Source organism: Telmatherina bonti, assembly GCF_933228915.1.
Source record: "Telmatherina bonti genome assembly, chromosome: 7".
In the NCBI taxonomy this organism is placed as follows: domain Eukaryota; kingdom Metazoa; phylum Chordata; class Actinopteri; order Atheriniformes; family Telmatherinidae; genus Telmatherina; species Telmatherina bonti.
The window spans coordinates 24307287-24324564 of NC_136625.1; the positions used below are offsets into that span (position 1 = coordinate 24307287).

At 38.4% G+C, this 17278-nt stretch overlaps 1 protein-coding gene across 1 annotated transcript in view; it reads left to right on the plus strand.

Moving 5' to 3' along the window:
* Nucleotides 1-14035: 14035 nt before the first annotated feature.
* The window catches only part of kcnab1b (potassium voltage-gated channel subfamily A regulatory beta subunit 1b), a gene marked incomplete at its 5' end in the record, with an annotated part of 37738 nt that continues 34495 nt past the window's right edge, over nt 14036-17278 (plus strand). Inside the window, one exon of the mRNA XM_079243177.1 lies at nt 14036-14292. Coding sequence (XP_079099303.1) covers nt 14036-14292 — 257 coding nt within the window. The remainder of the gene's footprint in view (nt 14293-17278) is intronic.

The window sequence follows — 17278 nt, forward strand, 5'->3', positions numbered from 1 at the left end:
AATAAAATAGGCGGACTTCCTATTTACATCTGTTAATCTACACAATTTGTTACATCAGTTTACATCTGTTTTTAAGACGTGGCAAAAGATGGCATATTTGACACATTTAATAAAGTTAAGAACAGCTTTCAGCCCTCAGTTTGTGTTCAACCCTGTGATGGTGCCTTTCGTGAATTTAAAAAAAAAAAAAAAAAAAAAAACTGAAACTTTCAGAGCCCTTATTTGGTTAGTCACTTGGGTTTCCAAAGAGTGTGTTTTAGTTTGGGGTGAGCTGCTCCCCCTCTTCCTGCCGCATGTTTTCTAGGCTGCAAAGAGCAGGACAGAGAGGGTTTTTTGTGTCAGCAGCCAAGTTTAGTCAGCCATACATGCTGTGGACTGGCATTCAGTGAGTTGTTTCTCAGACTGGGCAGCGAGCTGCTGCTGCTGCAAGTGTCCCTCTGCTCAGAGATTCAAGGTCAGATTGCCAAACTGAGTCAGAGGAGGTGCTCCTACTTAATGTCAATTTATAAGTAAAGATAATTTCAAAGACAGTCCTACTTAATGAATGCACAGAACAGTGTTTGGCTGTTTGTCAGCAAAATCCTTCTTAGAAAATGAGCATTTTACCCACTTATAACCTCTGATATGTTAATATCTTTCCAGTTATTGAAACTCATTTTAAGGATAAAATAAATGAAGTTCTTCCCTTTTTGGTAAACATGTGGAAAAGGGGATTTATTACTTGTATACACCCTGCATTTATGTTGAGAACAACTGAAAGAAGTGTTAAAAAAAGAATATAAAAACAAAAAAAAAAGGCTGACCCTATACAGATAATAAAATAAACCACATATATCAATAAAATATGTAGTAATTTGCATAGTATTAGAAATAATGAACAATTGTTTACATAGCAGTTCTAAATAAGATATATCTGTAAGTCTGAATAAGCACATGTTTAAGTGGCATTTTATAATTCATGTGTTTTGGTTTATTTTTCAACCCATCCCACTCATCATTCCTTAGAAAAACCTCACTTTGGTTTATGATCTGCAGGCCTTTGGTCATATGACCCAGAAGGTTTTACTCTGTTCTTTCAAAGTATATGAACAGTAACATATAGCTTGTGGATTATGGTTCGACAGTGTCCTGTATTTTCCATTAGATCACTGCAGCTATGATACCTGACTTAGTTGAAAGCACTTTGTTTGTATATAATTAGTTTTTTTTTTTAATCTATATCAGTACATCTCAGAGCTGGAGGTTTAGATATAACCTTACAACAACATCTGATTACTCACTACAATACAAAAAGATACATAAAATCTAAAGGCAGTTTTAAAGCTTTTAATTGTTTTCACTCAAAGCTTTTCTGCCTGTAGCCAGTCCTTCAGCAGAACATTGCTGCATGCAAATCCATCAACCACAGCTCAGATATGCTGGGCTTTTTTAGTGCATAGAGGAAAGGAAGGGTGGATGACAGGGCACTTCCTGAGTAACTTCACCTCAGATCTACAAAATGTTGAAACAGATAAGCACTTCCTTTATGTTGTCACAGCTTGTCCTCCTCTGAGTGTGTGTGACACAGGACGTGACCTCGCTTTTGTAATGCTCTGCTCTAAGAAGTTGGCGTTTTAAACCCTATTCCATTTATCTGATAGCTACCGAGGGAAAATGAATGCACTGGAAAAGAATGAAGACTTAGCATGTTTGATGGGATGGTTGCAATGGCTCCATGTGATCTTTGAGCACAGGAGCCTCCAGGATCATGTGACAATAATTTACAGTATATTTGGTTGACTATGAGCTGTTTTATGTCAGAAGAATGAGGAAGATCTACTGCAGACACGCCAAACTGGAAACATATTCTGTCTTCTATTTTTATTAAAAGGCTTTTTTGACTGTGCTACTGTTAAACCACCAAATAAAATGAACTAATTTCAGCATGACAGCTGACAGTACACACGATCAGTTTCTCTCTTGCAGTGTAAAAGAGATTTGAGAAAATCTGCATGCAAGAAAGTGTTCTTTCATTCTGTGTCTTTGACATTGCAGCTTCTCTGTCAGTACTTGTCAGGGGTTCAGTAATGCAGCATGGTTGCTGCTGGCAAGCTTGTGGAAGCTCAGATGGGGTCGTGTGTTCACTAGCTCTCTGTCTACATGAAGGGAAGGTTGAAAACTTGGCAGAACACTTTTTTATACACAGCTCGGCTCTGTTTACTACATGTACTTCTTTTGACCTGATGATCACTCTTCCCTTCTGTTGTAAAATCAACTTTATCTTTATTTTCTCATAGTTTTCATTTGTTTTGTGTTTCCATAAAGACTGACAAAGTCCAAAAATGGTGTCACAGACACGTGTTCGAAGTGCAACAGAAAAGCGGTTTGCCTCTTTCCCACAGACAACATCTGTGCAGCTCGATAAATGACCTAACATGACCCCTTCCACAGGCATCACTAGTTAGTATGGATAACCTTAAAATTAAATGAAAACTGCATATGCAGAGGAACCTAAAGTATATTATTTCATTTCAGAAGGGGAAGAAAAATCTTCAAATTTAGTCAGTGGCAAGCTCAGAGCTGCAAGACCAAGCAGGTGAAAGACCCACAGGAGAGTTTTTGAACTCCACTGATCTCTAACATGGAAGTTAAAAAGTAAAAGAACAATTTACTGTACACAGTTTTATTATACATATAAATACATTATTTGTTTTAAAATTTATTTTATTTTACTGGAATGCAATCACAGCTTACAGAGAGAATAACAAATGTCCAATAAAGGAGCTGTGGTCATTCGTATTATCAAAAATCCAGGTGTTTTCCCGCAGCCTCATATACACCTGATCTCCTGATTCAAGTTGCAAAGTCATGCTATTGGTTGCTGTCTCGTGTCGATTTCCAGCTACATGGTTGTACACGGTAACCATCTGCACTCCATTTTTCATCAGTCGCAGCCCCATTGGTTTAGATGATATATTATGTCCAGAGAAGCTGAAGTAATAGACTCCTTTGACTGGAGCGGTGAAAATACCTGTGGATGATCGATACACTCTTGATATCTTCTCTTAAAGTAATTTTATTGCTAACAACATGTTAGCATGGGAATGTTACCTGTTGCAGGGTTGTATGACCCTGTGTTTGTGTAGACTTTCTTATAGGTCAGTGTGATTTCTACATTAAAAGGTCCAATATTTCCAACATCGCTGATAGTTGCTCCAAATGCTACCCGATCGCCTTGAGTTTACATGGAAATAAGTGTTATTTATATTTGTATTGTTTTTATTATAATGAAAAGTAAACACAGAGACAAAGTAAAAACATACAACTCTTACCTTGGATCTCTGACCTCAGGTCCTCTAACTGTTTCGCTGTGTTTTTAAGTTTGTCCATTAACACTTTTAAGGTGGCATCAAGTTCCCAGTAGTTTTTCTGGCTCTGTGCTGTGTCAGCAGCACAGACACACTTACACTCGTTGATCGTACCAACAGGGTTATTAGCTTCTTCTACTCTGTGATCTGGGACTTCCGCTGCATACATAAAGAATATGTGCAAAGTTAAAATCGCTATTGAAGTCAGCATCATGATTTACCTCTGTCTGTAGGCATCAGTTCTGCATCAATTCCCCTCACTGAGCATTATATAGCACACACAGAAGGAAATGTCCTTGGTTTTGAGAATAATTACAGTTCAAAGGTTTCTTTGGTTATTTTTTTACTATCATCAATAAGGAACCTCACATGGTTTTGTATTTCTTTTACTCTAACCTTTTTTATTAATGGTGAAATGGGCCACAAAACTGATACAGGATGACAAAGTTGTAAATATGTGCAGTCAGTAAAGCCTGATATGTATAAAACACGCATATAACTATGGTGCATATTGTTAAGATGTGGAAATCAGTCTTCTGACACAGTTTACTGCCCATACTGATATAGTTATTAAAAGAAACCGTCTATCATATTCAGACAACGGTTCAGAATCAATGATAGGGAGAACTTTAAACAATGCTTCTTACTAGTGGCATGCTATTTCACGTGAAGTCAAATGGGCCAGATAGTTGTTGGAGAAGCTGATTAGATAAGGAAGGAGTAATGGTGTCATCTGGAGTAGCTGGAAGGCTTAAAGAAATCTGTCTAAAAAAGCTGAGAACTTGTGAGAAGAACTTGAAACTCACAGTAGCTGGAACGAGTTCAAAGTCTGGGGTCTCTACAGATTCTGTTGATTTATCTAAGATAGTACAAACAGAAAATGTCTTCTTGGACTTAATGCTGAGGTCAGTTTATCTTATGTGAGTTTGAAAGGACCAGCAGTAATTATGTCCACACACACTCTCCACTGTTTGTCTGCACTCATGATTTTGTGGCCTGAAAAGGTCTTTACTCTCTGCTTGGAGAAACTGTAGCCGTGCCACAAGAAAGATTCTCCAGGTTCTGTCATTTCTCTCTCTTTGGCTGTTGGATCACCATCAGGTCTTTTCCAAACTCAACATTACTCGATCATTTTACAGGACAGTGATGTAGGAAGAGAGAGATGGGGCTTGGTTGGTTCATGTATTTTTGATGTGTCAGCAGTACGAGTTACCGTGAAGGACCTGGTCTATGTCATTCTCAAAGCATTGACACTCAGATCTACCTTTCCATGAAGCCAGATGAAACCAATAAATCTCTGAGATTACAAAGATGTCTTACAGACATCATCCTTTTAAACTCAGACAAGACAGAGGTCGTTATCTTCGGGCCTGAAAAACGTGGGACAAAATTATCCAGCTATGTATTTAATCTGGATGGCATTAATTTGGCTTCCAGTACCATTGTGAGAAATCTTGGAGTTATTCTTGACCAGGATTTGTCCTTTAGTTCACATTTAAAACAGGTTTCTAGAACTGCTTTCTTCCACCTGCGTAATATTGCAAAAATTAGGGGCATCTTGTCTGAGAAAGATGCAGAAAATTAGTCCATGCCTTTATTACTTCCAGAATGGATTACTGCAATTCCTTATTTATGGGTTGTCCCAAATATGCCCTGAAAAGTCTCCAGCTGATCCAAAATGCTGCAGCGAGGGTTCTGATGAGGACTAGCAGGAGAGATTATATTTCACCAGTTTTAGCCTCTCTACACTGGCTCCCTGTTAAATCCAGGATAGAGTTTAAAGTTCTTCTCCTCACATATAAAGCTCTCCATGACCAAGCTCCATTCCACATAAAAGATCTTATAGTTCCATATATTCTAAACAGAGCACTTGGCTCTCAGACTGCAGGTTTACTGGTGGTTCCCAGAGTCTCAAAGAGTACTGTGGGAGGAAGAGCCTTTAGCTATCAGGCTCCTCTCTTATGGAACCAACTCCCACTGTGGGTTCGGGAGGCAGACTCCCTCTACACCTTTAAGATCGAGTTGAAAACCTTCCTTTTTCATGATTCTTATAGTTAGGATGTGAGCATCTCCTGAGTTGGAGTCTGCATGTATGGGACCCAACTGTCCAGGTTATGCTCTTTGCTCTTATAGTTATGGGTAGTCTAGCCATCCATTACTTACGTAGCAATGGGGATGTTACCGGATGCACTGAGAAGTACCTCGCTCTAGTTCTTTAATGTATTAATGTATAAATTTATGACAATATTGCCGTCTCTAACTTGTTTCTCCTTTTTTCCGCAGGTCTTCCTGATTATTTGCAATTGTACATGTTGATCTGTCTTTCCTGTCCTCTCCATCCCAACCAGTCGAGGCAGATGGCTGCCCTCCCTGAGCCGGGTTCTGCTGGACGTTTACTTCCTGTTAAAAGGGAGTTTTTTCCTTCCCACTGTCGCCTCGTACATGCGCAGGATGGGGGATTGGATTGAAGTCATGATTTGATGCAATCAGTTGGTTTCTATTATGGGCAATGTATGAATTGCCTTGAAATAATGTGTATGTAAAGTGCCCTGTGACAACATTGTTGTGAAGTGGTGCTATATAAATAAAGCTAAATTAAATAGAATTTAATTAATCTCACTAGCTAGGGTGGCTTTGACACTGATGCTTTCACAGCAGCATAGAAATCTACAGACATCAAATGACACATTATTTGCATATATTCTCAACAACACTTTCTCTTTTGCAGTTCGTATCTGAAAAAAAATGTAAGGTGAAAATATGTTTTTCTTTCTCTTCAGCTCTCAAAAAAGAGACTTGCTACCATGACCTGCTATGATCAGAGTGGGATCATGGAGAATTAATTTGTAAGCTTTGCAAAGCAGCCCTAAAACAGGAAGAATGCCAAAGAGGCAAATGCTTTCACAATGCATTGGCATCCTTGTATTATTTCTCTGTGGTGAGTCAGGATGGTGAGAAGGACTAAAAACATTGGAAAGAGAAGAAAAAACAGCCTCCATTGTGGCTCGGTTAGCACTGTGAGTAAAACAGTGTGAGTCTAAAGTGGCAGGAATCTTGCCTTTTATGTGGGAGGAGAACAGCACTTGTTATGAAGCACTGGGCTACCATTGGCTGAAATGGACAAGCTACTTTCCAGCAGTGAACAGGTTACAATAACCATTGAATATTTTAAGTTGTACACACACCTGCTAAAGCAAAAACTTCTATATTCATTCACTCTTAGCTAAAATCATGATTTCTGACTGAATATTGATAATGTGGTGAGTAGAACCTGGGCAGACTTCCTCCTATAGAGAATAAAAAATTAGATAGTCTATCATGTTAGTTCACTTAATTTTAATAGATCATCTGAAAGCCACAAATCTACTGTGGATTTTGTGGAAATGAAAAATCAGCACCACTTAAAAATGAGAAGATATAATCCTGTTTAGACTTTCTGTGACATGAAGCATATGTGTGTGAAATGTTTAATGCTCTTTTAACCAAAACATGAATTGAGTTATGACTTTAATAGTTATTCTTTACGGTGTTGTAAGATTTGATAGTACAGGAAAAACAGGATAAGAGGACACAGAAAAATAAGATAGGAAGCTATCAAAAGATAAGAAAATGCACAATGCAGCATTACATTTAGAACAACACTAAAAATCAGTCAAACGTGACAGGTGCCCTTGTTTATGATGAAGCTGGATAACATCAGCACTCTCCATTTGATTGTCTGATTTTCGTTTTTGCCTCTCTGCCTGCAGACAAGTATAGATGAGTCACTGGTCTTAGAGGGAACAGTGAAGAAAAGCATATCCAGGGACTGAAATAGAATAAATGCTCTGCCTCCACACTGCTTGCTGAGTGGGAGGACACAGCAGACACAGAGGTGCTCTCAGCTCCCTCATATTCATCCAACACCTTATCTCCATTTTCATTACATACGCAGATACACCCAGGCTTGTGAATGAGTGTTGATTGGTGCTGGCAGGTTTATCTCTGTGTGTATGTTTTATATTTATCACTTTTTGTATAAGACTGAAAGATCCTTTTCTAGAATGCCCGTAAGCATAAACAGATACAGAGGTTTCCAAGAGGGAACCCAAACCCTCATCTGGACCTGGCTGCTGTCTCCCTTCCGTCCACAAGAGGGCAGACAAGTACAGATTTGAGAGTAAACTTGTTTAGTTTGACAGGTTGTTCAGCTGTACTACTGATAGCCAGAACTAATGCTGATTGTTGCTTCTGCTGGGTAACAGTGTGAGTATGTCAGTGCTGTGATTTATCTGTGCTTATTAAATACCGGTCCAACCTGTCAGACTCATGCAAAATATTTCTTGATTCCTCTGTCAGATTGTAATGAAAACAGAAATGTCATTGTTTAATGGGCGTATGACTCTCTCTTAGCCTGTTTAGTGAAACACAAAATATTTGCCACCTTGGCTGACATTTTGTTACATGGATATATATGATTTGGAGATGATTTATGTTAGGTTTTTTAATGGTAGTGTGATTATTCCTTTAGGAATTTGTTGGTATTTAGTTTGATCCATTGTCCCTATCAATGAGCCTGTAGCGGTAAAACAAGCTCATGGCATTATCCATGCAGTGCTCTGATCATCTTTTCATTAAATTCTGCATCCATTTTTCTCCACAATTCACCAATCCAAGGGAGTTGTTGTCTAAATGTGTCCAATTTATGCGTGCAATAAACCACCAGCCCAGCTGCTGCTAAATATCCCTGAGGATATTTGGCAACTAGTCAGTCAGGTGCTCAGCTGTTAGAAGTCTTGTGATAAATTCTCCCCTCCAGACCTCATTTTAACCTCCTACATTATCCTTTCTGATGCTTCTTTATTGCATTAAGATGAGAAAAGATCACTACCAGAAAACACTTTATAGCCATCTCCTGGTTTGTGAACATCAATCCTTTTGATTTCCAGAGTGCTATGAAGCTGAACAGTCCATGGCTGTTGAGTGTCAGAAGTAAGCAGGAAAAGATTGAATAACATTTTGACTTTGTGTCAGCTAGTCTAAAAACACTACAGTCTTACTCATTTTTAAGATTAAACACTGTGGTTTAAGTATCTGAGAGTTCAGATCTCCTGGGGACGTCTTTTGCATGGGGGTACCTTTTCATGTTCATTATTTTCTTTCCATTTTCCTTTCAATCTGAAACTTAATGGAAAATATCCACTTTTGATTAAACTGATGAAAGAAAATTACACATCTTTAAAAAAAAAAACCTTTGAAAAATCTGTGAATTATTTATTTATGTGAATTTAGTCATAAAAATACCCGTTTTGCCCAAAACTTGTGCCTGTTCTAGTCACCAAGTATACCTAATTTATCTCCTCTGTATCCACTCTTACCTGATTCCTCATCTTTCCTCTTCCTCTTCTAAGCCTGATGACCACCATTTAAAATGGTCCATTCTGAGTCCCTCTATTGAGGAGTGCCTTCTTGCTGCAGAGCTTGTGACCATAAAAGTTGTGCAACTCGATTAGGACCCAGTGGGTGCAATAAGGCTGTTTGGCAGATCTGAGAACAGCTGCAGCTTTTGCTTTGCATGCTTAACTCATTATATCTGATTCCCTTCTGTCACAGAGCAACAACAATCCTCTTTGTAAAGCTTTGCAGATGTTTAAACATATTTTTAGCTGTTTGACAGAGATCAAGTGGGATCATGTTATATTTATTTGCCTCCCTAGGAAGGTGTGGCCTCATTTTAACTTGTGTGTTTGCGGTAGTACCAGTATTCATTTACAAATATTCCACATTTCTCAACAACTCTTCAAGTTCTGCAATGACTTGTACATTTCTTTCTGTAAATTACTTTTGTACATTTGTACATAGTAACACAGATTTGTAGCTGATGCCAATCACAAAGAGTTTTAGTTGAAGTTAATTCTCAGCGCTTGTCCCTGGATGGGCCTTTCTACACTACATTAAAATACAATGACATGTTACAAAACCTACATCAGACCCACATTTTCTGACAATAAAAATCGGTAATTCATTACAAAACCTAAATTAAACTAATTTGTACACACTATACAAAAATCTACTCTTCATTCACACATACACAAACACATATAATGAGATGAAGGTCTTGAGTTTAGTTGGTTATGAGTTCCACAGTTTTGCACTTTTGTAAGAAAATGCAGACTGACCAAATGAAGTTCTGCAGCGTGGAAGCTTACACACATCCCTCATCAGAAACAAGTGTAGTTATGATGACATGTCATCTGTAATCCTGATGAAAGCTAAAATGTCTTTAGATTCATCTTTATTCCTTGTTTTAGTTTTGACAGTTTGCGCCATTTCAAATGCTGCAAGCAAAAACTTATTTCTTTTCTTCGCTGTCGTACACAACTGTTCCAATTTCCAAAACATATTCAGCCAGGCAAGTTTAAGCTGGATTTTTACCTTTCCCACTAACATTGAAAACAGAAGCAATGAATTAAAAAAATCACTCAAACAGACTCCGGAAGTTTGTGGATGAACGAACAACTGCTCGTCTCTTCCAGGAGATACTTGCTACTGGTGCAAGTCAAACATCCTGGAGCTTAACAAGCTGAAAATCCTGGAGATGTTGACAATTTAGATATTTTTCCTAAGATCTAAAACTGGATCTTAAATGTCAATACAGATAACCATATTCTCAAAACAACAATGAAATGGCTTCCTGTGCCAACGCAGGAAGTTCAGGCTCCTGTGGGATGTGCTTGAGGCATTTTGTACTCCTGGCTCTCTGACAGAACAAGGAAGGATTTTAATAAACTGTCTTGACAGCAGAAAATATTACTCTGCTTGCTATGGGTTCCCTAAAAAAACTGCCTGTAATGGACAGGCAACTTGTCCAGGATGTAACCTGCTACTTGCTGAAATAGACTGCAGCTTCCCAGCAACCCTGAATTGCATAAAGAGGTGGTGGAGGAATAAAAGAACCTTGAAGATTCAACATGCTGAACTGGGAATGCAGCATATAACTCATTTACAAAAAGGATCAGAGAAAACTATACTTCGTAAGGAAGCTCAGATGATTCAATAGCTGGACCAAGATGTAGCATATCTTCTAAAAGTTCAATGTGGAAAGCACATTCAGTTTGCAGCATCTGTTGGGCAGCAGCATCACAGTAAGAAACTCAAAGAAACTAAGCAAACTGATGTAAAGAAGCTGGTTCTGTGCTGAGAAAATCTCTGGAGCTGCCGGAGCTGATTGTCCAGAGAGGAATACCGTACAAGCTGCTAAAAATAATGGAAAATTCTTTGCATGCGCTATGACAAAGTAAAAAGAACAACATAGTGCGCTCAGTGAGAAACTTCTTTAGTCCAAGACAGGAGATCCTTCCTGACAGAAGCTATCACTTGGAGCAAGATCTTATCATCTTCTCCTCATCAATTATTATTATAACAGCGTTGCAACATCCATCTGGCATAAAGGCAATATTTTTCATTTAATTCTTGATCATATTGCATATTACTGTTATGTTCAGAGTGTTCCTGCATTTACAAAGCCAGATCTTCTGAGATAAAAAATATTCTGTTACTGACATTTACAGAGTGTCAGTAAATGTGTCAGAAGCTCAGAAATCACAATCCTGTCAATGAAAGCAGTGAACTATGACAGCCCCCTGGTCCCATCATTATTTAAATATAAAATCAAATGAGCAAAATATATATAAACAATAAAACCAAGCCATTTTTTATTAAACACACATTAAGTCATAAAGGGCAAAAAAAAAAAAAAGAAAAGAAAAGAAAAACAGCCGACGATTTGTAGAATCACCTTCAGCAGCAACAGCATTGTGGTAAAATAGCTCCTCGTTATCGCCAAACATCTGCAGTGAAAACCAAGTAACCATTGATATTTTTGACAGCAATTTAAGGCATTTGGATTCAACTTTTAGATTTTGAGTTTCTGGCAGAATTACTTGCTTCTTGCTGTAGTCACACTGAGTGGATGAGTCACTGATTGTGGGGGCAAACAGTGAAGAAAAGACCTCACAATTCAGGGCATTGAAATAGACTACAAGCTATGCATCTTCCGCCTGACAGAGACAATGAATGGGGAGGGCACAGCTGACAGAGGTGCTCTCAGTTTGCATCTATCTTATATTTATTTTTAGAACATTAAATTTTCTCAGACCTGTGAATGACTGATGGCCTGTTGGTATGTAGGGTCAGTGTGTGCCAAGGCCAGGGTGGGCTGGGCAATAATAACACTTCATTTTCCTTCTTTCGGAGATAATAAAAGTACAAAAGTATAAAAATAATATGGTTCGGCTTCTCAGGTTTGATATGCAGATGTGAAACAAACTGGAATTCATTGATCTACCAGCTGCATGTTCTTTGTCCACTGGAGGGCAGACATGTATTGCTAACCAAGAGAATATTACTCGTGTTTAAGTTGATACAATTATGTTCTTTATGCATACTATTTTTCAATCATTTAGCCATGTCCGTGACCAAATTAGTCCGACTTACTAACATAGCAATTGAAATAAACCTTGACGTTTTCTTAATGATGAAGAACCAGATGCACAACGCTAATTTCCAGTCTGTAGGGCATGCAGGAAGCTCTGGAGGGCAGTCCAGATGCATTAGAGACCCACAGGAGAATATAAGAATATCGGAATATCTGGAATATAGGACCTCATTTCATCGATGGCAGGAGACTAGAAGTAAAGGTAACTCGTGAGTCAGGGAACACACTAATAAAGTGAGAACAGGGCATCTGGTCAGACAAACAAGCACCTCTAAATATTGTGCTCCTCAATTTCCTGGTTGCATGTTATTTGTGACAGGACTAAAAGAAAGGTTTTGCTGATAGAAGACTGTGAACCTGAGTTGTCTTTTTTCTTTTGTAACTCAGACACACTGTAAATTATTCTGAAACAGATTAGCAACCAGCCTCCACTAACTTCCTACCTGCAGCTTTGCACTCATCATGTCAGCATGTAAGGATGTAGGTCAGATCATACAGCTCATCTTTAAGTGGCAACTGACAACGTAATGGTCAGATTGTAATGTCATGGTTTCCCAAAAGGATGAGGACTTAGACAAGGCTTGGGAGGGGGGCCAGCCTGAAGTGCAGGGTCCAAAAACATTTGAACACAGAAAAAAAATCAGAAAATCTGAACTTTTTGTCTAAATTAGTGCAAAGACAGTCTGTCACTGTTTCAGATAGGACCTGGGCACATTGCATTCTACAGTCAAAATGTGAGGTGCAGATATGCCATGCACAAGTTTGTTTGTTTTTTGTATTTTTATTTCCATTTTTTTTTTTTTTTTTGCTTTATTTCCCCCCCTTGTTTAATCTGGCCTGTCATGACAGCAAAATGATGGTTGTGGGCTGTGAACAAGTTAAATTCACTGAAAGCTTGTAAAATCCCAACAAAATTCATGATACATGGTCATTCAGAAAGGGCCAATTACCCATTGGAATAATGAGAATAGGTAAGCCCCACTGAAGCCTTGTTCACTCATGCATGCACTTCACATTGCTGAAAATACAGACAAAGGAACAAGGCCTCTACTGGCTTATTGTAACTAAGTTTTAATCATGTTACATTCTCAAACATATTCTAACATATTTATGTTAGATTCTACTCCATTTGAGTCTGTAGATTTTTTTGGGTTGTTTTTTTTTATCTTTACAACAAGGTTTAATTGACTAGGGTGTCATGTAGACCTGGGTTTTGGCAGCAACCACACAGTTAGACACACTCAGCTTGTCCAAAGCTATCTTTGGCCACAAGACTACCAGATCTGTCCACATTGAGGGTCTTCATTGCTAGTCATGAAAAACAAGTTTGTCTCCTTTATATTTATCATCTTTTAAATAAAAAAAAAGTACAGAATATAGATCTAGATCCAGTTCCACATGAAAAGGTTAGTCAGCTTCAACTTGTGCCATGCCCCACCCACCAGCAGACAGTCAAACACCTGTGCAAACCACCTATCCTCCTTAAAGGAGAGTTAAACAGTTTTGTACTTAAGGAAGTGTACATTAAGACCTGAAGATTAAAATATTCAGATCTGACCTTTAAAGTGATCCTGATACTTCTGTAGTCTCATTCAACCCGTGTCATTCAGATACCAGGAGTTGAGTGCCTGTCATCATTTAATAAATTACTCAAGCGCGACCTGGTGGATCACGTTTCGTTCTTAGCTCCTGCTTGAATTGGTTACGTAAAATAAATGCATCAAGAAGATATTTTGGACAAGCGTAGAAAAATATCTCTGTAACTTTATTTGGCACACAATCAGGCTTATCTAGCTGAAGCTAACAGGAGCTCGAACAAAAGCCGCCTTTGTTTTGTAATTTGCTCTTCATCTAAGAATAAAGTTGACATCACAGGTATGGTGCAGCTGTTTGCTGGCGCCATGTTTACTATCCCATTTGATGCTGTTTGTGTGTTAAGTTTATTTATATGTTTGTCTGCTGTACTGGCTTTGTCAAGCTGTGCATGTATTTTGATGCATCGATGGAAATTGTGTCAGGCTAATACTTGAAATCACTCTGTGAGCCCAGAGGCATGATAGATACACTCCAGCAATATAACCACAGACAGATATCCCCCCTACTGCTTCACATGATCGGCATTGTGTTGCATTCGCAGGGATGCACATGAAGGACTAAATATACTGGAGGGATTTGCTAACAAAAGAAAGAGTCCCATCAACCAGTGTAAAACATGTATCTCAAGGCAGCCTGTAGTGAGATCCCTGTGTCCAGACAGAGAGGGGGGCCGAGACTGGACCGCTGCCCTAGTTCCGTCCAGCTGAGGCAGGGGGCAGGAGCTAGGATGTGCCCCTCAAGTCCTTCTAGCTGCCTTCCAGGAAGTTTTGAAAGCAGCACACTCCAGGGACAGCAAAGTATAGAAGAACCTTTCCATGTGCACAGCCATTTTTTTCAGGCATCTGCTCCTCTTTGTGGCAGCATGGTCTACAGGTAGGATGTGCTGTTTGGAAGGAGTTGTATGTGCTTATGCTTGCCAGTTTGTGCCATTATATGTTGTCTTATTTTAGAAGTACAACTTTTAGAAAGAATGTTTGCAACAGTTCAAAATTGCAACATCAAAATTGGAAAAACCATGTTTATTTGGGCAACTTTTTCCAACTCCTATAATTAACCATGAATTTTCTGCCCCAACAGTATGCTTGTTGAGTCAAGCTTGTATAATTTATGAACGACAGAAAATAAGGATTAAACATTAATTAGTCGCAGTATCCTGTTAAATGTCTAATGCCTTCATAATACATAACTAATCACCCTTTGTAATAGACTTGATGTTTAAAGACACTTAAATCGACATTTGCAGGGCTTTGTACTCATTGACTTGAACATATTTCAAGGCAAAGCATGGCAAGTGTATTTGTGTAGCACAATTCAGCAACAGAGTGATTTGAAATGCTTCACAGAGACATGGAAAAAATTCAGCACAATTAGTGAAGAAGGTCTTAATGACTGAGCTGATTATCAAAGCAGAGAGCCATTAAAGGATAGGCTAATTGGAATGATCTGTTGTATTAATAAATTGTGTGTCTTTCCACAATTGTTCTTTTGTTTCTTAGATCAGTTTACTTTAGGTTTTCAGTGGAAATAAATGGCAGGATATATGGCTGCAGAGATTTTCTTTTTTCCCATAAACATGCTAACATTAAGCTGTAAGAGTGTTAGCTTAGCAATAGGTGGAAATTGGCCTTTTTTTTTCTTTCTTTTTTTCTGTACACTAACAAGGCAGAAATATGTCAGTAGATGATGCATTTGACTGTTGGACTCAGTATTAATGTCCCCACTTTGTATCACGCCAAGTTACTTAAGTGTTCTGCAACATATGGAGAAAAAGAAGCCTGTTAGGTTTTTAGGAACCATTGGTTGATATAATTTTTTATCACTGCAATCGCGCTTGCTTTTTAAGCTCTAGGATTACTTGAATTTACCCCCTTTCAGTAGTTTCCAGAATGCCAGAATTGATCAGATCTCATTCAAACATTTGTACATAATGCACATAGAAAATGGCAGCCTTCTTTTTCTGCTTTTAGCAGGACAGTGACATAATATCAAACCCACTTACTTGTAGTATCACAATACACACATTCCATGTGTTTATATTAGACTATTTTTCCCCATCAGAGATTGATAGTTTCATGGTTGGTAACTAATTTTGTTTGGATAGACACTACTAGTTTCATCAGTCCACGTGGACATTTATTTTCTCTGTTCATTAGATAATTATATATTTTACACTTATGTACATTTATGGTTTCCAAATATATCTCTATTTCAAATTCAGTTTTATTTCACCTCCATTGCCTCCATTGTGTTATTTACTCAACATCAATAAAGTTTTCTTTTCTCACGTAATATCAGGCAGATGCAGTCATAACTAAACACATTCAGATCAGGCTTTTACCCTATACTGGTTGACTGAATCTCCAAATATGTATTATTATCCATTTACCCCCCAGTTTATATTCAGCAGGTACTCACACTGTTCCTCACCTACAAACCATTAGGGGATTCACAACTGGAAATAAACTCCTCTGCCTTTCTTGCCACTCTGTTATTCAGTATCACACCATGAGGCCACATGTCTGCTGGGCACTAACATAAGTTGGAGAGGGCAGGAGGCATCAACAGGGGCTGACACAAAAAAGATGTCAGCAGTTGTTAGTGTCACTTCTGTGTATTCAAAGTGTCAGACAATGATGACAGAAGTGATGGTTCTGATGGCTGACCTTGCTTCTTCCGTCAAAACTTCATACAGTATTCTGTCCTTGTATGTGACACTGAGTCAGCCTCCTTTATAAACATTTTATGTAAATTTGCTTATATACAGGGAGTGATGTGCAGCTTAATAAATGTGGTCATTCTGTCAACACTAAGTCGGCATTAAGACGGATTAAACAACCAGTGCTCACTTTGTGGTGTTGTATGCACTGTGCATCATAATGACTTCTGCTCTTGGTTTAATCTGCAGCACAGAACAAAAAAGACGACGGCGTTGCAGAAGTGTGCTGGTGTAAGGAAGGCGGAGAGGAGAGAAAGACAGAGAAACGATGCAAAGAGGAAGAAGTAATTGAGTAGAGCAGAGGTGGATTTGCTGCAGCAGTGACATCATAGATTACTTGGAAAGGTTTCCCCTCTTTTTTATCATGATTACAATTATTTACTTATTTATTTTTTATTGCAATTTTATTATTATTACTAAGGTTAGTGTTGATTAAAAATGATGCATTAGCTGAATAGTCTTTTGAAAATGAATATAAATGTGCCACACAAAAATCTTGCAAGAGATTGTTTACAGGGCAGTGATCTAATATTACTGAGGGCTGCATTTTGGTAGCAGTGAGAAGAAAGATCACTACTTTACTACTACAAATTGACATAGTAATTTAGAGCGACATGGGAATTGCTATGTTCTTCCTCTTGGAAATCTAGGTTTAGATTTTTGTAAGCGGATTCATGTTTTCCCAAGTGTAGCATCATGGTTGCACATATTGACAAGGGCACACTTACCTTCTGGAGGTTTAGCAACAGTTTCAGAAGTCTGTTACAGGCTCTCTCTGGAGCTGTTAAAGCAGAGTGGTTTGCCTCAGGGTAATAATATAATCAACCTCTGGGGATTCCAGCTGAGAATGTGACAGCTCTAGCTAACGCTTCTGACTGACACACTTTTAAATGGGATCAACAGAGAAAATAGAAGCCTTGAAGGTGCTGGTGACACTTAGAAGTATGTTTGCAGCATCATGTAGCTGCTTAGTTACCTCTCGAGAGCATTGCAGAATTATGTGCTATGGCCAAAACAAGCTTTGCTGGAGGGAAAAAATATGTGGAAATGGCAGCAACGAAGCAAAGACTGTTTCTTGCAGTATATGCTGGGAGGCTATGTGATTTAAAGGGGCAGGCATGTACCAGTTTTCTATATCAAAAT